Raw genomic sequence first — 18823 nt, 5'->3', positions numbered from 1 at the left:
GCCCTCCAAAACACCCACCACCTGACACCCCCAGCCTTCCACGCCCGCCCCTTTAAAACCGTCAGATTGTTTTTCAGAGTCCATAGTCTCTCATGGTTCATCTCCCCTTTCAATTTCCTTCAACTCCCTTCTCCTCTTGAGAGTCAATTATCATATGGTTTCACTTATTTGTGGAGCATAACAACATGGAAGACATAATAGTGTTATTTTAAGTTCACATTTCATAAGCTGTATATGATTCCTACAGTAATGTCTCTTGTTTAACTTGAACATTATAAATAATATTTGACTAATTTCAGATGCAACTGGAGTTGGAAAAAAACATAACTAGAGAAGTAGAGGAAGGTATGTTGCCAAATTTCTGAATTAAGATGATCATTGATTTCTGAAATAAACTATGAATGGTAAATGGCATTGATTTCCATTGTTTGGATAATAGGTCCTATGTTAAAATTTTTAATATATATCTAATAAAAATGTAAAACATAAACATAATGAGAAATATACTTATTCCTCATTTAGTCATTGTGTTTCAGACTTTTTTAAAAAAAAATCTCCAAATGCCTATTTATCTGTTATTTCAAGCTATAATCTTCCTTCACTTCTGCCATCCCTCTGGAACTGTCCACCTGAATATGTGGGCTTTCTCAAATCCTTGTTTCTGCTAATGATATACCCCCCCCCAAAAAAAAGCAGTCTTGTCTTAAGTAATAGTTAAGCAATTATAGTTCAAATAGCTGTCACTTGACAAGTGACATTTAAATCTTCAGTCATTGATTTTGTCATTGATTTACCTTTTGCCACTGGGTAAAATTCCAAGCTCCATACATGGAATAAAAACACCCCAATCAGTCTGGTTCTTGCCAGATTTTTCAGCCTTCTCTATCGCTAACGTTTACCCTACTCTGCTGCTTTGCTCTCGCACCTCTTCAGCATTGACTTGCAATTCCACAAGTGTTCTTCCTCACTCTCTGTGTATGTTCTTTGTATATGCGTCTTCCCTCTACCTGGCACACTTCTTCCCTATCCTTCAGGTATCAGCTTACATATCCCCTCCACCAAAAAGCAGACAATATTGATAGAAAACTAGGATTTTCCTTCTGTGTGTTCTTATGTTCAACTCTGAAAGTTGCCTGTTTGATTTTTCAGTCTGTCCTATATGATTGTTCACGGGTGGGCTCTGTTATCATCTTGTAATGAGAAAAACAGAAGCTCTGATATTTATCCACAATAGCAATTACCTCAGTGGGCAACTGTGAGCAAAATATATTTAAAAGTTATCTTGTATTTTATATTGTAGTTTTATTAGATATTTTTCATTCTTCATAATACTCATAAGGCTTCAACTTTGTTTTTTTTTTTTTTTTTTACTAACTTTTAGTTAAGAATGAAGTATTGTAGATAAAGACTGTAATTCTTTTTCTTTTCAGCTCTTGCTGAAATTGAATCAGGCTCATCTGGTGGGGCCACCTCTTTGGAATCTACTTTTGAAGGACATATAAATTGTGATGATGTACAGAAATCATACAGAGAATACTCAGAGTTTCTGAAGAAAAAGTATAGCATCTGAAAGATGAATAGTAAAAATTTATTTACTGGATGTTTATACAACATTTTAATTGTTTCCTATTAAATGGATGATATGCAAAAAATATTTATTAAAGAAAAATATTTCTGGATCATGTGTGTAATGAAAGTTTATATAATATTTTAAGCTATGTTTCTTGGCAGCTAATTGACTTTTAAGGAGATTTTTTATGTGGAAATCAGCATTATGGGTTTTACATGCTTTAGGCTGCCCAAATACCAGCTTTCTAAACAGCACCCAACCAACCAAGTTTCATGACTACTTCAGTAATGTTAATTGGTAACTTTTTGGTATTTTCCTATTTTTATTTCTACATATGAACCTAGAGATTTAGATAGACATTATTTTGATATATTGCTGCTAAGTTTATTGTCAATGTTTGCATGTATTCTAATTTTTATAGTGCCATAAAACCTATGTATAATTTTAGTTTTAAATACTGATTCTGGGGCATCTGGGTGGCTCAGTGGGTTGGGCCTCTGCCTTCAGCTCAGATCATGGTTTCATGATCCTGGGATCGAGCCCCACATCAGGTGCTCTGCTTAGCGGGGAGCCTGCTTCCATCTCTCTCTCCATCTAACTCTCTGCCTACTTGTGATCTCTCTCTCTCTGTGTCAAATAAATGAATAAAATTTTTAAAAAATAAAATAAATAGATATATAAATAAATAAATACTGATGCATAGCTCTTCCCTTCCCTCATGGTGAAATAAGATTTGCGTAAGGCTTTTCACCTTTTCTGTTTATTTACTTTTTGAGAACAGTTTTAAAATTAGAAGAAAAAAATAACTTTTACCCCAGAACCACTTGCAAGACAATTGTTAAATTATGCCTGATTCCCATAGCATTTATATCCTACAAGTCAGTACATCCCACATAACTACTGTACAACCTTGACAATCAGACAGTTAATTCTAATACAGTTGGCCCTTGAATAATGCAGGGGTTAAGGACACTGACCCTTTGCAGTCAGAAATATGTGAATAACTTTTGACTCCCCAAGCGCTTGAGTACTAATAATCTTCTGTTGACCAGAATGCTTACTTGTACAAAAACAATTAATTAGACTTTGTTTTGTATGTTATATATATTCCATACTATATTTTTACAATAAAGTAAGCTAGGGAAAAGAAAATGTTATTAAAATCATAAGGAAGAGGGGGCGCCTGGGTGGCTCAGTGGGTTAAAGCCTCTGCCTTCAACTCAGGTCATGATTCCAGGGTCCTGGGATGGAGCCCCACATTGGGCTCTCTGATCAGCAGGGAGCCTGCTTCCTCCTCTCTCTCTCTCTGCCTGCCTCTCTGCCTACTTGTGATCTCTGTCTGTCAAACAAGTAAATAAATAAATAAATAAATAAATAAATAAATAAATAAATATCTTTTAAAAAATCATAAGAGAAAATACACGTACAGTCCTGTCATGCATTTATTGAAAAAATCTGCATATAAGTGCACCCATTCAAACCGTGTCAACTATACATTTTTTTTAAAGATTTTATTTATTTATTTGACAGAGAGAGAGAGAGACTTGTGAGAGCACAAGTAGGCAGAGTGGCAGGCAGAGGGAGATGGAGAAGCAAGCTCCCTGCTGAAAACAGAGACTGATACAGAACACCATCCCAGGACCTTGGGATCATGACGTGAGCCCAGGGCAGTTGCTTAACCGACTGAGCCACCTAAGCACCCTATACATTCTATCATTTAATCATTTAGTCCTCATGCTCTTTTTAAGTTTTGTCACTTGTCTGTAATACCCTTTACAGCAAGAAAGTTCCTGTTCAGAGCCATGTATTTAATTCAGATGTTGTGTCTCTTAGTCTCTTTCAATTTTGAACAGTTCCTTAGTCAGTCTTTCCTGGATTTTCATGACTTTTAATCTTTTGAAGAGTTAATTCCAGTAATGTAGAATGTCTTTCAGTGCAGGTTTTTCTTATGTTTCCTTATGATAAAATTCAGATCAGAGATGCCCGGGTGGCTTAGGCCATGATCCCAGGGTTCTGGGATCTAGTCTTGCATTGGGCTTCTAACTCATTGGGGAACCTGCTTCTCCCTCTGCCTGCTGCTGCCCATGCTTGTGTTTTCTCTCTCATAATACTGAGTTTTCCAAACACGATTTTAATTAACTCTCAATGTTTAAAAAATTTCTTATAAAGGTCTTGCAGATATTTTTTAGATTTATTCCAGTTATTTGATACTTTTGATCCTACTATAAATATTATTTTAAAAAAATCAACTTCATTTCCTGTTGCTAGGTTATAGAAATAAAATTATTTTGCATATTGAACTTAGATTCACCTATCTTGCTAAACTATCTTATTATATTTTTTCTCACAGTTCTGGAGGCTGGGAAGTCCAAATTCAAGGCACTGGCAGATTCAGTGTCCAGTGAGGGCCTACTTCCTGGTTCATGGATGGTGGTCTTCCTCCTGTTTCTTCGTACTACACAGGGCCATGGGAGCTCTCTCAGGACTCCTTTATGAGGGCACTAATCCCATTCATGAGGGTTCCACCTTCATGAGTAATCACTTCCCAAAGTCTCCACCTCCAAATACAATTATATTGAACACTAAAATTTAACACACTAATTTGGGAGCCAGGGGGACAGAAATATCCAGTCTATAGCAAGGCTGTTCCTTGTTCTTTGCCAGGTAGACCTCTCCAATATGGCTTTTTACTTCATAAGGCCAGTAAGAAGAATTTCCCTGCAGAGAGGGCTCAGTCATCTTTTAAGGATTTCACCTGCTTCAATCAGGCTTACATAGAATAATCCCTTTTTGATGAACTCAAAATTAACAATTATATCTGCAAGATTCCTTTACAGTTGCCATGTTCTAATGGCTAGAGTATAGTCACAGATCTTGGCTACACTTAAGGGAAAAGGATTATAAAAGGTGGGAACACCAAAGAGCATTTATTATGGGGTCACCTAGGGTCTTTATTTTATAATTATATTAACAGATCCCTTATACTACTAGTTTTCTAAGTTTTATCATGGAAAAATGTTGAGTGAATGAACGTTTATTTTGCATATATTGAGATAATTTTTTTAATAATTTGTCAGTGTGATGAATACGTTATGTGCTCGTGTTAAACCAACCTTGCATTTCTCAGGTAAACTGAATTAAGTTGTGATTTCATTCATTTGTTTCATATGCTAATGTTTGATATGCTAATATCTTAGTGAGGATTTTCTCCTGTCCATGGATAATGTTAATACAAGGAATTTTGAATATATTTAACTCAATTTACTTGGCTTTAAACTTATGTGTATTGTTGCTTTGTGTTTTCTGTCTTGTATCTTTAAAAAATAATCGACATTTTTATAACTTTCATATGATACTCTCAATGTTCATTTAAATTGAACTATATATTTAACTTTTTTCCTCTCTTCTTACATCTCAGAATTTCTATTTGGGATTATTTTTCTTCTGTTTGTTTATGTACATATTTCAAAATTTTCATGAGTGAGAACTGCCAGGTAATGAACCTCTATTTAAAAAATGTCTTTATTGGGCACCTGGATGGCTCAGTTGATAAAATGACTGGCTTTGCCTCAGGTCATGATACCAGGGTCCTGGGATGGAGCCCCACTTCAGGCTCACTGCTCAGCCTGGAGTCTTCTTCCACTCTGTCTACCCCTCCCCACCACTTGTGCTCCCTCTTTCACTCCTTTTCTCTCACTCTCTTACAAAAGAAAAAAAAATTTTAAAAATAAGTAAATGTCTTTATTTCCTCTTCCTCTTGATATACATTTTCACTGCATAGAAAATGCTAGGTGAATAGTTATTTTCTTTGATCATACAGAAAATGTCATTCCATTGCCCTTTGTCTTTCATAATTGCTCTTTAGAAATCAGGTGTCTACCTGTTTCCCCTTTGAACATAATCTGTTCCCCACTCTGTTCCTTTTCCCCACAATTTTTGGTTACTTTAAAGATTTTACTCCTGCGGGGGCAACCCCCCTTTTTTTGTTTACTGCAAGTATACTCGTATGTGTCTAGATGTGGATGTCTTATTATTTATCTTAATAATGTTCCATACTTAGAATTGCATTTACAAAAGCTCCAAAAACCATGATATACCTAGGAATATGCCTAACCACAGAGGCAAAGGATCTGTACTCTAGAAACTACAGAATACTTATGAAGGAAATTGAGGAGATGAAATCATATCCCATACTCATGGATTGGAAGAATAATCATCCTTAAAATGTCTATGCTGCCCAGAGCACAAGTGACACTTTCAATACAATCCTATCAAAATACCACAGATATTTTTCCCGAGCTAAAACAAATAATTCTAAAATCTGTGTGGAACCAGAAAAGACCCCAAAGAGCCAAAGGAATGTTAAAAAAGAAAACCAAAACTGAGGCATCACAATGCCTGACTGCAGGCTATATTACAGAGCCACAGTCATCAAGACAGTATGGTATTGGCACAAAAATGGATGCAGAGATCAATGGAACAGAATAGAGAGCCAAGAAATGGACTCTCTGGTCAACTAATCTTCTACAAAGCAAGAAATAACATCCAATGGAAAAAAAGATAGTTTCTTCAATAAATGGTGCTGGGACTACTCTACAACCACATGTAGAAGAATGAAACTAGACCATTCTCTTACACCATATGCAAATATAAACTGGATGAAAGACCTCAACATGAGAGGAATCCATCAAAATCCTAGAGGAGAACAGTGCCTCTTCGACATTGGCCACAACTTCCTTCAAGATGCCTCTCTAAAGGTAGGGGAAACAGAAGCAAAATGAACTTTTGGGACGTACATCAAGATAAGTTTTTGTGACCGTAGTCATTGCTGCAATAAACATTGGGGTACAGATAGCCAAGATGCCCTTCAACGGATGAATGGATAAGGAAGATGTGGTACATATACACAATGGAGTACTATGCCTCCATCAGAAAGGATGAATACCCAACTTTTGTAGCAACATGGACGGGACTGGAAGAAATTATGCTGAGTGAAATAAGTCAAGCAGAGAGAGTCAAGTATCATATGGTCTCACTTATTTGTGGAGCATAACAAAGAACATGGAGGACATGGGGAGATGGAGAGGAGAGGGAGTTGAGGGAAACTGGAAAGGGAGATGAACCATGAGAGACTATGGACTCTGAAAAACAACCAGAGGGTTTTGAAGGGGCGGGGGGGTTGGGAGGTTGAGGAACCAGGTGGTGGGTAATAGGGAGGGCACGTACTGCATGGAGCACTGGGTGTGATGCCAAAACAATGAACACTGTTATGCTGTAAATAAACAAATAAACGAATTTAAAAAAAAAGATAAGTTTTTGCACAGCAAAGGAAACAGTCAAAAAAACTAAAAGGCAATCCATGGAAAAGGAGAAGATATTTGCAAATGACATTTTGGATAAAGGGCTGATATCCTAGATCTATAAAGAACTTCTCAAATTCAACACCCAAAAAACAAACAATCCAGTCAAGAAATGGGCAGAAGACATGAACAGACACTTCTGCAAAGAAGACATCCAAATGGCTAACAGACACATGAAAAAATATTCAACTTCACTAGCCATCAGGGAAATTCAAATCAAAACGACAATGAGATGCCACCTCACACCGCTTAGAATGGCCAGAATTAACAAGATAGGAAACAAGTGTTGGTGAGGTTGTGGAGAAAGGGGAATCCTCTTGTGCTGTTGGTGGAAATGCAAGCTGGTACAGCCACTCTGGAAAACAGTGTGGAGGTTCCTCAAGATGTTAAAAGTAGAGTTACCCTATGACCCAGCAATTGCACTACTAGGTCTTTACCCCAAAGATAAGGATGTAGTAAAAAGAAGGGGCACAGCACCCCAATGTTCATAGCTGCAATGTCCATAATAGCCAAACAGTCGAAAGGACAGAGGTGCCCTTCAACAGATGAGTGGATAAAGAAGATGTGGTTTATATATACAATGGAATATTACTCAGCCATCAGAAAGGATGAATACCCACCATTGCATTGACATGGATGGAACTGGAGGGGATTGTGCTAAGTGAAATCAGTCAGGCAGAGAAAGACAATTACCATATGGTTTCACTCATATGTGGAACATAAAGAATAGAGTTGAAAACCACAGGGAAGGGAGGGAAAATGGAATGGGATGAAATCGGAGAGGGAGACAAACCATGGGAGACTCTGGACTCCGGGAAACAAGGGAGTAACTGGGTGGTGGTATTAAGGCAGACATGTGTTGGGATGAGCACTGGGTGTTATGTGCAACTAATAAATCATTGAACACTTCATCAAAAACTTATGATGTACTATATCCTGTCTAACAACATAAATTTCATTTGGCTTTTTGAATCTATGATTTGGTGTCTCAAAACATATTTAGACTTTCTTATCTAAACTTCATATCTCTTAACCTCTTTTGCATGTTTCGTTGGTTGTTTTTTTGGTGTGTCTCCTTATACTCTCAATTATTTCTTCTATTTTCCTAGTTAATTGTCACCTCTGCCGTATCCAATCTGCTGTCTGACCTAGCTATAGGAATTTAAATTGGGGTAATTGCATTTTAAAATACATTTTCTTTGGGTCTTTAAAAATCTATTAAAATAGTTTTTCATTATTTGAGAATATGGTTTTTTTTTTAATTCATTAACAGGGTTTTTTTTTTAAGATTTTATATATTTATTTGACAGAGACAGTGAGAGAGGGAACACAAGCAGGGGGAGTGGGAGAAGGAGAAGAGGGCTCCCCGTAGTATGGGGAGCCTGATGTGGGACTTGGTCCCAGGACCCTGGAATCATGACCTGAGCTGAAGGCAGATGCTCAATGACTGAGTCACCCAGGCGCCTGAGGATCTGTTTTTAAGAAGAAATAAAAGTTAAGGTTAGGGACCACTAATCAGACAATGGGAATGACTACATTTTTGTTCTTTTTTAAAAATTTTTAACTGTAAAATGTACAATGTGAATGCCAGACAAACACCCCACTAAAAAGGAGAACTACAGGCCAGTGTCTCTGATGAACATGACTAGCAAATCAAATTGAATAATACGTTAAAAGAAGTATTCACCATGATCAAGTGGGTTTTATTCCTGTGTTGCAGGAGTGGTTCAATATTCACAGATAAATGTGATACACCATATTAATAAAAGGATAAGAACCATATGATCCTCTAAATGGAGGCATAAAAAACACTTGACAAAATACAGCATCTGTTCTCGATAAAAACCCTCAACGAAGTAGAAATAGATGGAACATACCACAATGTCATAAAAATCATATAAGAAAGACCCATAGGTAATATCATCCTGAATTGGTAAAAACAGAGCTTTCCCCCTATGGTCAGGAACAAGATGGATATCCACTCTCACCATTACTATTTAACATAGTACTGTCAGTCTTAGCCTCAGTAATCAGAAAACAAAAAGAAATAAAATGCATCCAAATTGTCAAGGAAGAAATCAAGCTTTCACTATCTGAAGATGACCCTATGTAGAAAACTGAAAGACCCCACCAGAAAAAATTGTTAGAACTAATACATGAATTCAGCAAAGTCACAGGACATAAAATCAATATACAGAAATCTGTTGTATTTCTATACACCAATAATGAATCAGCAGAAAAAGAAATCAAGGAAGTGATACGGTTTGCAATTGCATAAAACATAATTAGATACTTGGGAATAAACCTAAACAAAGAGGTAAAAGGTCTGTATTCAGAAAACTACAGAACACTTATGAAAGAAATTGAAGAAGACGAAAAGAATTGGAAAACCGTTCCATGCTCATGGATTGGAACAAATGTTGTTAAAATCTCTATGCTACCAAAAGCAATCTACAGATTTAACACAATCCCTATCAAAATACCACCTGTGTTTTTCACAGAACTAGAACAAACAATCGTAAAATGCATATGAAACCACCAAAGACCTTGAGTAGCCAAAGCCCTCCTGAACAAGGAAAAGCAAAGCTGGAGGCATCATGATTCTGGATATCAAGCTGTATTACAGAACTGTAGTCATCAAACCATATACTACTGGCACAAAAACAGATATGTAGATAATTTAACAGAAGAGAAAACCTGGAAATGGATCCACAACTATGTGGTCAACTAAGCTTCAATAATGCAGGAAAGAATATCCAATGGATATTCAAGAAATGGTTTGGAAAAACTGGACAACAACATGCAGAAGAATGAAACTGGACCATTTTCTTACACCATACATAAAAATTAATTCAAAATGGTTGAAGGACTGAAATGTGAAATAGGAAACCATCAAACTCCTGGAGGAGAACATAAGCAGGAACCTCTTTGACCTTGGCCAGAGCAGCTTCTTACTAGACACATCACCAGAGGCAAGGTAAACAAAACCAAAAATGAACTATTGGGACTTCATCAAGATAAAAAGCTTGTGCACAGTGAAGGAAACAACAAAACTAAAAGGCATCCTATGGAATGGGAGAAGATATTTGCAAATGGCATATCTGGTAAAGGGTTAGTATCCAAAATCTATAAGGAACTTACCAAACTCAACACCCAGGAATCAAATATTCCAGTTAAGAAATGGGAGGAAGATATGAATAGACACCTTTACAAAGAAAACATCCAGATGGCTAAAAGACACGTGAAAAGATATTCAACATCCTTCATCATCAGGGAAATGCGAATCAAAACCACCATGAGATACCACCTCATGCCTGACAGAATGGCTAAAATTAACAACGGACAAAATAATAGGTGTTGGCAAGGATATGGAGAAAGGGGAACCCCCTTTAACTTTTGGTGGGAATGAAAACTGGTGCAGCTACCCTGGAACAGTATGGAGTTTCCTCAGAATGTTAAAAATAAAACTACCCTATGATCCAGCAATTGTATTATTTGTTATTTACCCAATGGATACAAAACTACAGATTCAAAGAGGTGTAGTTCCCCTGATGTTTATAGCAGCTTTATCAACAATAGTCAAACTATGGAAAGAACCCAAATGTCCATCGACTGATGAATGGATAGAGAAGATGTAGTATATATGTACAATGGAATATTACTCAGCCATTAAAAAGAATAAAATCTTACCTGCTGCACAGATGTGGATGGAACTAGAATGTATTATGCTAAGCAAAATAAGTCAGTCAGAAAAAGACAAATACCATATGATTTCACTCATATGTGGAATTTAGGAAACAAAACAGATGAACATATGGGAGGGGAAAGAAGAGAGGGAACCAAACCATAAGAGACTCTATTTTTTTAAAAGATTTTATTTATTTATTTGAGAGAAAGAGAGACAGAGCATGAGCAGGGGGAGGAGGCAGAGGGACAAGGAGAAGTAGACTCCCCACTGGGCAAGGAGCCCAATGTGGGGCTCCATCCCAGGACCCTGAGATCATGACTGGAGCCAAAGGCAGGTGCTTAACCGACTGAGCCACCCAAGTGCACCTCAAACCATAAGAGACTCTTAACTATAGAGAACAAACACAGTGGTGATGGAGGGAGGTGCATAGGGGATGGGCTAGATGGATGGTGGGTATTAAAGAGAGCATTTGTTGTGGTGAGCACTGGGTGTTTTATATAAGTGATAAATCACTGAATTCTACTCCTGAAATCAATAGTCCACTGTATGTTAACTAACTAGAATTCAAACAAAAACTCTAAAAAAAATGTGCAGTGTGACAGGTTGATATATGTATACATTGTGAAAGGATTCTCACAATCTAGTTAATTAATGCATTCTGCTCCCCACATATTTATTTATTTAGTGCAGTTTTAGTTTCTTAGCAAATTTCAATTATACAACACAGAATTATCAACTATAGCCACCATGTTACACATTAGATCTTCAAACCATATTCATGTCATAACTAAAAGCTTACGTCCTTCTCTCAACCTCCACACATTTTCCCACTCTCCAACCTCGACAACCACCATTCTGCTCTGTTTATATGAGTTCAACTTAAAAACAAACAAACAAACTTTTGTAGGTTCCACATATACATGGCATCATGCAGTATTTATCTTTCTCTTGCTTGCTTTATTTAGCATAATGCTTCCCAAGTCTATTCATGTTCTTGCAAATGGTAGGATTTCCTTACTTCAAAGGCTAATTTCCATTCATGTATATATATATATATATACACACACACACACACACATATTTACTTTATCCATTCATCCATCAATGAAAACAGGCTTTTTCCTGTACCTTAGCTCTTGTGAATGCTGCTGTGAATATAGGAAGATAGATATCTTTTTGAGATAATTTAATTTTCTTTGGATACATATACCAGAAGTGGGACTCATGGATCCTATGGTAGTTCTATTTTTTTTCCATTTTATTAATTTTTTCAGCATAACAGTATTCATTCTTTTTGCACAATACCCAGTGCTCCATGCAAAACGTGCCCTCCCCATTACCTACCACCTGCTCCCACAACCTCCCACCCCTGACCCTTCAAAACCCTCAGGTTGTTTTTCAGAGTCCATAGTCTCTTATGGTTCGCCTCCCCTCCCCAATGTCCATAGCCCGCTCCCCTTCTCCCAATCCCACCTCCCCCCAGCAACCCCCATTTTGTTTTGTGAGATTAAGAGTCATTTATGGTTTGTCTCCCTCCCAATCCCATCTTCTTTCATTTATTCTTCTCCTATCCCCCTACCCCCCCATGTTGCTTCTCCATGTCCTCATATCAGGGAGATCATATGATAGTTGTCTTTCTCTGATTGACTTATTTCACTAAGCATGATACGCTCTAGTTCCATCCACGTCGTCGCAAATGGCAAGATTTCATTTCTTTTGATGGCTGCATAGTATTCCATTGTGTATATATACCACATCTTCTTGATCCATTCATCTGTTGATGGACATCTAGGTTCTTTCCATAGCTTGGCTATTGTAGACATTGCTGCTATAAACATTCGGGTACACGTGCCCCTTCGGATCACTATGTTTGTATCTTTAGGGTAAATACCCAGTAGTGCAATTGCTGGGTCATAGGGTAGTTCTATTTTCAACATTTTGAGGAACCTCCATGCTGTTTTCCAGAGTGGTTGCACCAGCTTACATTCCCACCAACAGTGTAGGAGGGTTCCCCTTTCTCCACATCCTGGCCGACCTTGGTCATTTCTTGACTCGTTAATTTTAGCCATTCTGACTGGTGTGAGGTGGTATCTCATTGTGGTTTTGATTTGTATTTCCCTGATACTGAGTGATTAAAAAAAAAAAAAAGAATTGATAAGATGAGTTGGTTGAAAAAAAAAGAGGAAAGAATGTGAGCAGGCTGGAGACTGAAACAAAGCCATGCCCTAGATTTAAGGTATATTTTGATTTGTTAGAAGAAACTGTATCCCAGAAGAAAGAAAAGCCTATATGTATACAAAAAGTAAGGTTAAATACAATGAAGGTCTAGAGTATAACAATGAAAATTTAAAATGATTATTAAAAAAGGTATTGATAAGATAAAATAGTTTAAAAAGGTTAAAATAGAAAAGAGGAAAAATTTTAAAAACTGAATGAGAAAAAAATAAAGTTAAAAATATTTAACTTTGAAAGACTGAAGAATCATGGGGAAAAAGCCATGAATTCTCTGTGTTGCCTTCCCCTAGCTCTGGAGTTCTGCAGTTCTCACTGATCTGTATACTTGGTCTTGGCTGGATATTCTTGCTGATCTTCTGGGGGAGGGGCCTGTAGCTGTGATTCTCAAATGTCTTTGCCCGAGGCGGAATTGCCCTGCCTTTGCCAGAGGCCAGGATAAGTAATCTGCACAGTTATGGTCTCAGGAGATCTTGTTCCCTGAGTGCTTTCTGTAGAGCTTTGGAGGATGGGAATAATGATGCCAGTCTCCCAATCTCTAGCTGAAGGAGCCAAGAGCTCAGGGTCCCACTCCTCAGTGTGCCCTGAGAGAAAAGCAGTCAATCGCTCCCATCTCCCTGGTCTCCAGCCACACTCAAAGTTCACCTAGCCTGTGTCCAAGCATTTCTATCCCTGGTGCAGGGCTCTGTTTGAAGTCTCCAATCCCAGCAAATTCCTGCCATGCTGTTCCTCCTGGAAGAGGAAGGTGAGTCTCCCAGAATCAGTCACTTGTGGGGTCCCTGCTCTTTGAGATCATTGTTTAAGGTAACCCCGAGCTGAGAGCCCCCTCCTCGGCTCCATCTCTGCTGCCAGCTTCCCTGCTCCGAAACCTGGGAGCTCTGCCACACTCAGACACTCCTGGTCTTTCTGTGAGCACACTGTTCCTGCGAGGGCTCTAACCCCTGCTTAGCCTCTGGAGTGACGTCCCTCAGTGGAGCTGACTTCTGAAAGTTCTGATTTTGTGCTCTGTTGCTCCACCTCTTACTGGGAGTCAACCCCTCCCCCCACAGTCTATCTTCCTGTATATCGCCTCGGATTCACTTCTCCATACATCTTACCTTCCACAAAGTGGTTGCTCTTCTATTCCTAGAATTGCTGCTCTTCTCTTTGATCTCCTGTTGAGTCTGGAGGTGTTCAGAATGGTTTGATAACTATCTAGCTGAACTCTTGGGACCTGATGATATTTAGGTCTCCTCCTCCGCTGCCATCTTGCTCCTTCTCCCTCTATATGCCCTTATACTCTCTAGTTTTAACCATGTTTGTTCTTTTTTTTATGGCTGAAAAATATTCCATTTTATATATACCACATCTTCTTTATCCATTCCTCTATCAATGGTCATTTGGTTTGGTTCCGTATCTTGGCTATTGTTAAGTAATTCTGCAGTAAATATAGGCGTGCATGGATCCCTTTGAATTAGTGTTTTTGTAATCTTTGGTTAAAAACTCAGTAGTGCAAAAACAAAAACAAGAACAACCCCCACTGCCCCGCCCCCCAAAAAAAGCCCCAGTAGCACAATTACTAGATTGTAGGGTATTTCTGTTTTTAACTTTTTGAGGAACCTCCATAGTGTGTTCCACAGTGGCTGTAATAGTTTGCATTCCCACCACCAACATTGCAAGAGTTCCTTTTTTCCCACATCCTCACCACTCCTGATATCTGGTGTTTTTTTAGCCATTCTGACAGGTATGTGGTGATATCTCATTGTAGTTTTGACTTGCATTTCCCTGATGATATATGATAATGAGCATCTTTTCAAATGTGTGTGTTGACCATCTGTAAGTCTTTGGAAAAATGTCTGGGTCTTCTACACATTTTAAAATTGGATTATTCATTTTGTGTGTGTTCAGCTTTGTAAGTTCTTTGTAGATTTTGGATTCTAACCCTTTATTAGGTATGTCAATCCTTTATCAGGTGTGTTATTTGTAAATTTCTCCTATTCCATAGTTTACCATTTAGTTTTGTTCATTGTTTCTGTCACTGCACAGATGCTTTTTATTTTCTTTTATTTTTCTTTTATTTCTTTAAATTTATTTATTTATTTTTTCAGCATAACAGTATTCATTGTTTTTGCACAACACCCAGTGCTTCATGCAATATGTGCCCTCCCTATTACACACCACCTGGTTCCCCCAACCTCCCACCCCTGCCTCTTCAAAACCCTCAGGTTGTTTTTCAGAGGCCATAGTCTCTTATGGTTTGCCTCCCCTTCCAAGTTCCCTCAACTTCCTTCTCCTCTCCATCTCCCAATGTCCTCCATGTCATTTGTTATGCTCCACAAATAAGTGAAACCATATGATACTTGACTCTCTCTGCTTGACTTATTTCACTCAGCATAATGACTTCCAGTCCCGTCCATGTTGCTACAAAAGTTGGGTATTCATCCTTTTTTTTTAATAAATATATAATGTATTTTTATCCCAAGGGGTACAGGTCTGTGAATCACATACTTCACAGCACTCACGATAGCACATACCCTCCCCAATGTCCATAACGCCCTCCCCCATGTCCATAACGCCCTCCCCCTCTCCCAACCCCACCTCCCCCCAGTAACCCCCAGTTTGTTTTGTGAGATTAAGAGTCATTTATGGTTTGTCTCCCTCCCAATCCCATCTTGTTTCATTTATTCTTCTTCTATCCCCCTAACCCCCCATGTTGCATCTCCATGTCCTCATATCAGGGAGATCATATGATAGTTGTCTTTCTCTGATTGACTTATTTCACTAAGCATGATACGCTCTAGTTCCATCCACGTCGTCGCAAATGGCAAGATTTCATTTCTTTTGATGGCTGCATAGTATTCCATTGTGTATATATACCACATCTTCTTGATCCATTCATCTGTTGATGGACATCTAGGTTCTTTCCATAGCTTGGCTATTGTAGACATTGCTGCTATAAACATTCGGGTACACGTGCCCCTTCGGATCACTATGTTTGTATCTTTAGGGTAAATACCCAGTAGTGCAATTGCTGGGTCATAGGGTAGTTCTATTTTCAACATTTTGAGGAACCTCCATGCTGTTTTCCAGAGTGGCTGCAGCAGCTTGCATTCCCACCAACAGTGTAGGAGGGTTCCCCTTTCTCCGCATCCTCACCAGCATCTCTCATTTCCTGACTTGTTAATTTTAGCCATTCTGACTGGCGTGAGGTGATATCTCATTGTGGTTTTGATTTGTATTTCCCTGATGCCGAGTGACGTGGTGAACTTTTTCATGTGTCTGTTGGCCATCTGGATGTCTTCTTTGCAGAAATGTCTGTTCATGTCCTCTGCCCATTTCTTGATTGGATTGTTTGTTCTTTGGGTGTTGAGTTTGCTAAATTCCTTATAGATTTTGGATACTAGCCCTTTATCTGATATGTCATTTGCAAATATCTTCTCCCATTCTGTCAGTTGTCTTTTGGTTTTGTTAACTGTTTCCTTTGCTGTGCAAAAGCTTTTGATCTTGATGAAATCCCAATAGTTCATTTTTGCCCTTGCTTCCCTTGCCTTTGCCGATATTCCTAGGAAGATGTTGCTGTGGCTGAGGTCGAAGAGGTTGCTGCCTGCATTCTCCTCAAGGATTTTGATGGATTCCTTTTTCACATTGAGGTCCTTCATCCATTTTGAGTCTATTCATGTGTGGTGTAAGGAAGTGGTCCAATTTCATTTTTCTGCATGTGGTTGTCCAATTTTCCCAGCACCATTTATTGAAGAGGCTGTCTTTTTTCCATTGGACATTCTTTCCTGCTTTGTCGAAGATTAGTTGACCATAGAGTTGTGGGTCTATTTCTTGGCTCTCTATTCTGTTCCATTGATCTATGTGTCTGTTTTTGTGCCAGTACCATGCTGTCTTGATGACGACAGCTTTGTAATAGAGTTTGAAGTCCGGAATTGTGATGCCACCAACTTTGGCTTTCTTTTTCAATATTCCTTTGGCTATTTGAGGTCTTTTCTGGTTCCATATAAATTTGAGGATGATTTGTTCCATTTCTTTGAAAAAAATGGAGGGTATTTTGATAGGGATTGCATTAAATGTGTAGATTGCTTTAGGTAGCATAGACATTTTCACAATATTTATTCTTCCAATCCAGGAGCATGGAACATTTTTCCATTTCTTTGTGTCTTCCTCAATTTCTTTCATGAGTACTGTATAGTTTTCTGCATATAGATTCTTAGCCTCTTTGGTTAGGTTTATTCCTAGGTATCTTATAGTTTTGGGTGCAATTGTAAATGGGATGGACTCCTTAATTTCTCTTTCTTCTGTCTTGTTGTTGGTGTAGAGAAATGCAACTGATTTCTGTGCATTGATTTTATATCCTGAGACTTTACTGAATTTCCTGTACAAGTTCTAGCAGTTTTGGAGTGGAGTCTTTTGGGTTTTCCACATATAGTATCATATCATCTGCGAAGAGTGATAGTTTGATTTCTTTGCCGATTTGGATGCCTTTAGTTTCTTTTTGTTGTCTGATTGCTGAGGCTAGGACTTCTGGTACTATGTTGAATAGCAGTGGTGATAATGGACATCCCTGCCTTGTTCCTGACCTTAGCAGAAAAGCTTTCAGTTTTTCTCCATTGAGAATGATATTTGCGGTGGGTTTTTCATAGATGGCTTTGATAATATTGAGGTATGTGCCCTCTATCCCTACACTTTGAAGAGTTTTGATCAGGAAGGGATGCTGTACTTTGTCAAATGCTTTTTCAGCATCTACTGAGAGTATCATATGATTCTTGTTCTTTCTTTTATTAATGTGTTCTTTCACATTGATTGATTTGCAGATGTTGAACCAACCCTGCAGCCCTGGAATAAATCCCACTTGGTCGTGGTGAATAATCCTTTTAATGTACTGTTGAATCCTATTGGCTAGTATTTTGGTGAGAATTTTTGCATCTGTGTTCATCAAGGATATTGGTCTGTAGTTCTCTTTTTTGATGGGATCCTTGTCTGGTTTGGGATCAAGGTGATGCTGGCCTCATAAATGAGTTTGGAAGTTGTCCTTCCATTTCTATTTTTTGGAACAGTTTCAGGAGAATAGGAATTAGTTCTTCTTTAAATGTTTGGTGGAATTCCCCTGGGAAGCCGTCTGGCCCTGGGCTTTTGTTTGTTTGGAGATTTATAATGATTGTTTCATTCTCCTTACAGTTTATGTGTCTGTTCAGGTTTTTTATTTCTTCCTGGTTCAGTTGTGGTAGTTTATATGTCTCTAGGAGTGCATCCATTTCTTCTAGATTGTCAAATTTGTTGGCATAGAGTTGCTCCTACTATGTTCTTAAAATTGTCTTTATTTCTTTGGTGTTGGTTGTGATCTCTCCTCTTTCATTCATGATTTTATTGATTTGGGTCCTTTTTCTTTTCTTTTTGATAAGTCTGGCCAAGGGTTTATCAATCTTATTAATTCTTTCAAAGGACCAGCTCCTAGTTTCGTTGATTTGTTCTATTGTATTTTTTGGTTTCTATTTCATTGATTTTTGCTCTGATCTTTATGATTTCTCTTCTGCTACTGGGTTTAGGGTTTCTGTCTTGTTCTTTCTCCAGCTCCTTTAGGTGTAGGGTTAGGTTGTGTACTTTTGAGACCTTTCTTGTTTCTTGAGAAAGGCTTGTACCACATATATTTTCCTCTCAGGACTGTCTTTGCTGTGTCCCACAGATTTTGAACTGTTGTGTTTTCATTATTTGTTTCCATGAATTTTTTCAATTCTTCTTTAATTTCCTGGTTGACTCATTGATTCTTTAGAAGGATGCTGTTTAGTCTCCATGTATTTGGGTGCTTTCCAAATTTCCTCTTGTGACTGAGTTCTAGCTTCAGAGCATTGTGGTCTGAAAATATGCAGGGAATGATCCCAATCTTTTGATACTGGTTGAGACCTGATTTAGACCCAGGATGTGATCTATTCTAGAGAATGTTCCATGTGCACTAGAGAAGAATGTGTATTCTGTTGCTTTGGGATGAAATGT

The 18823-nt window shown here is 38.1% G+C and overlaps 1 protein-coding gene across 1 annotated transcript in view; it reads left to right on the top strand.

Annotated features, from left to right (window-relative positions):
- LOC123946516 (ankyrin repeat domain-containing protein 26-like) overlaps positions 1-1570 on the top strand; it is a 166323-nt gene extending 164753 nt beyond the window's left edge. Inside the window, 2 exon segments of the mRNA XM_046011878.1 lie at positions 300-345; positions 1431-1570. Of these exon segments, the coding sequence (XP_045867834.1) occupies positions 300-345; positions 1431-1570 (186 nt within the window).
- The last annotated feature ends 17253 nt before the right edge of the window (positions 1571-18823 follow it).

The sequence above is a fragment of the Meles meles genome, chromosome 7, assembly GCF_922984935.1.
Source record: "Meles meles chromosome 7, mMelMel3.1 paternal haplotype, whole genome shotgun sequence".
Lineage (NCBI taxonomy): Eukaryota > Metazoa > Chordata > Mammalia > Carnivora > Mustelidae > Meles > Meles meles.
This window is presented reverse-complemented; position numbering and strand designations above follow the sequence as displayed.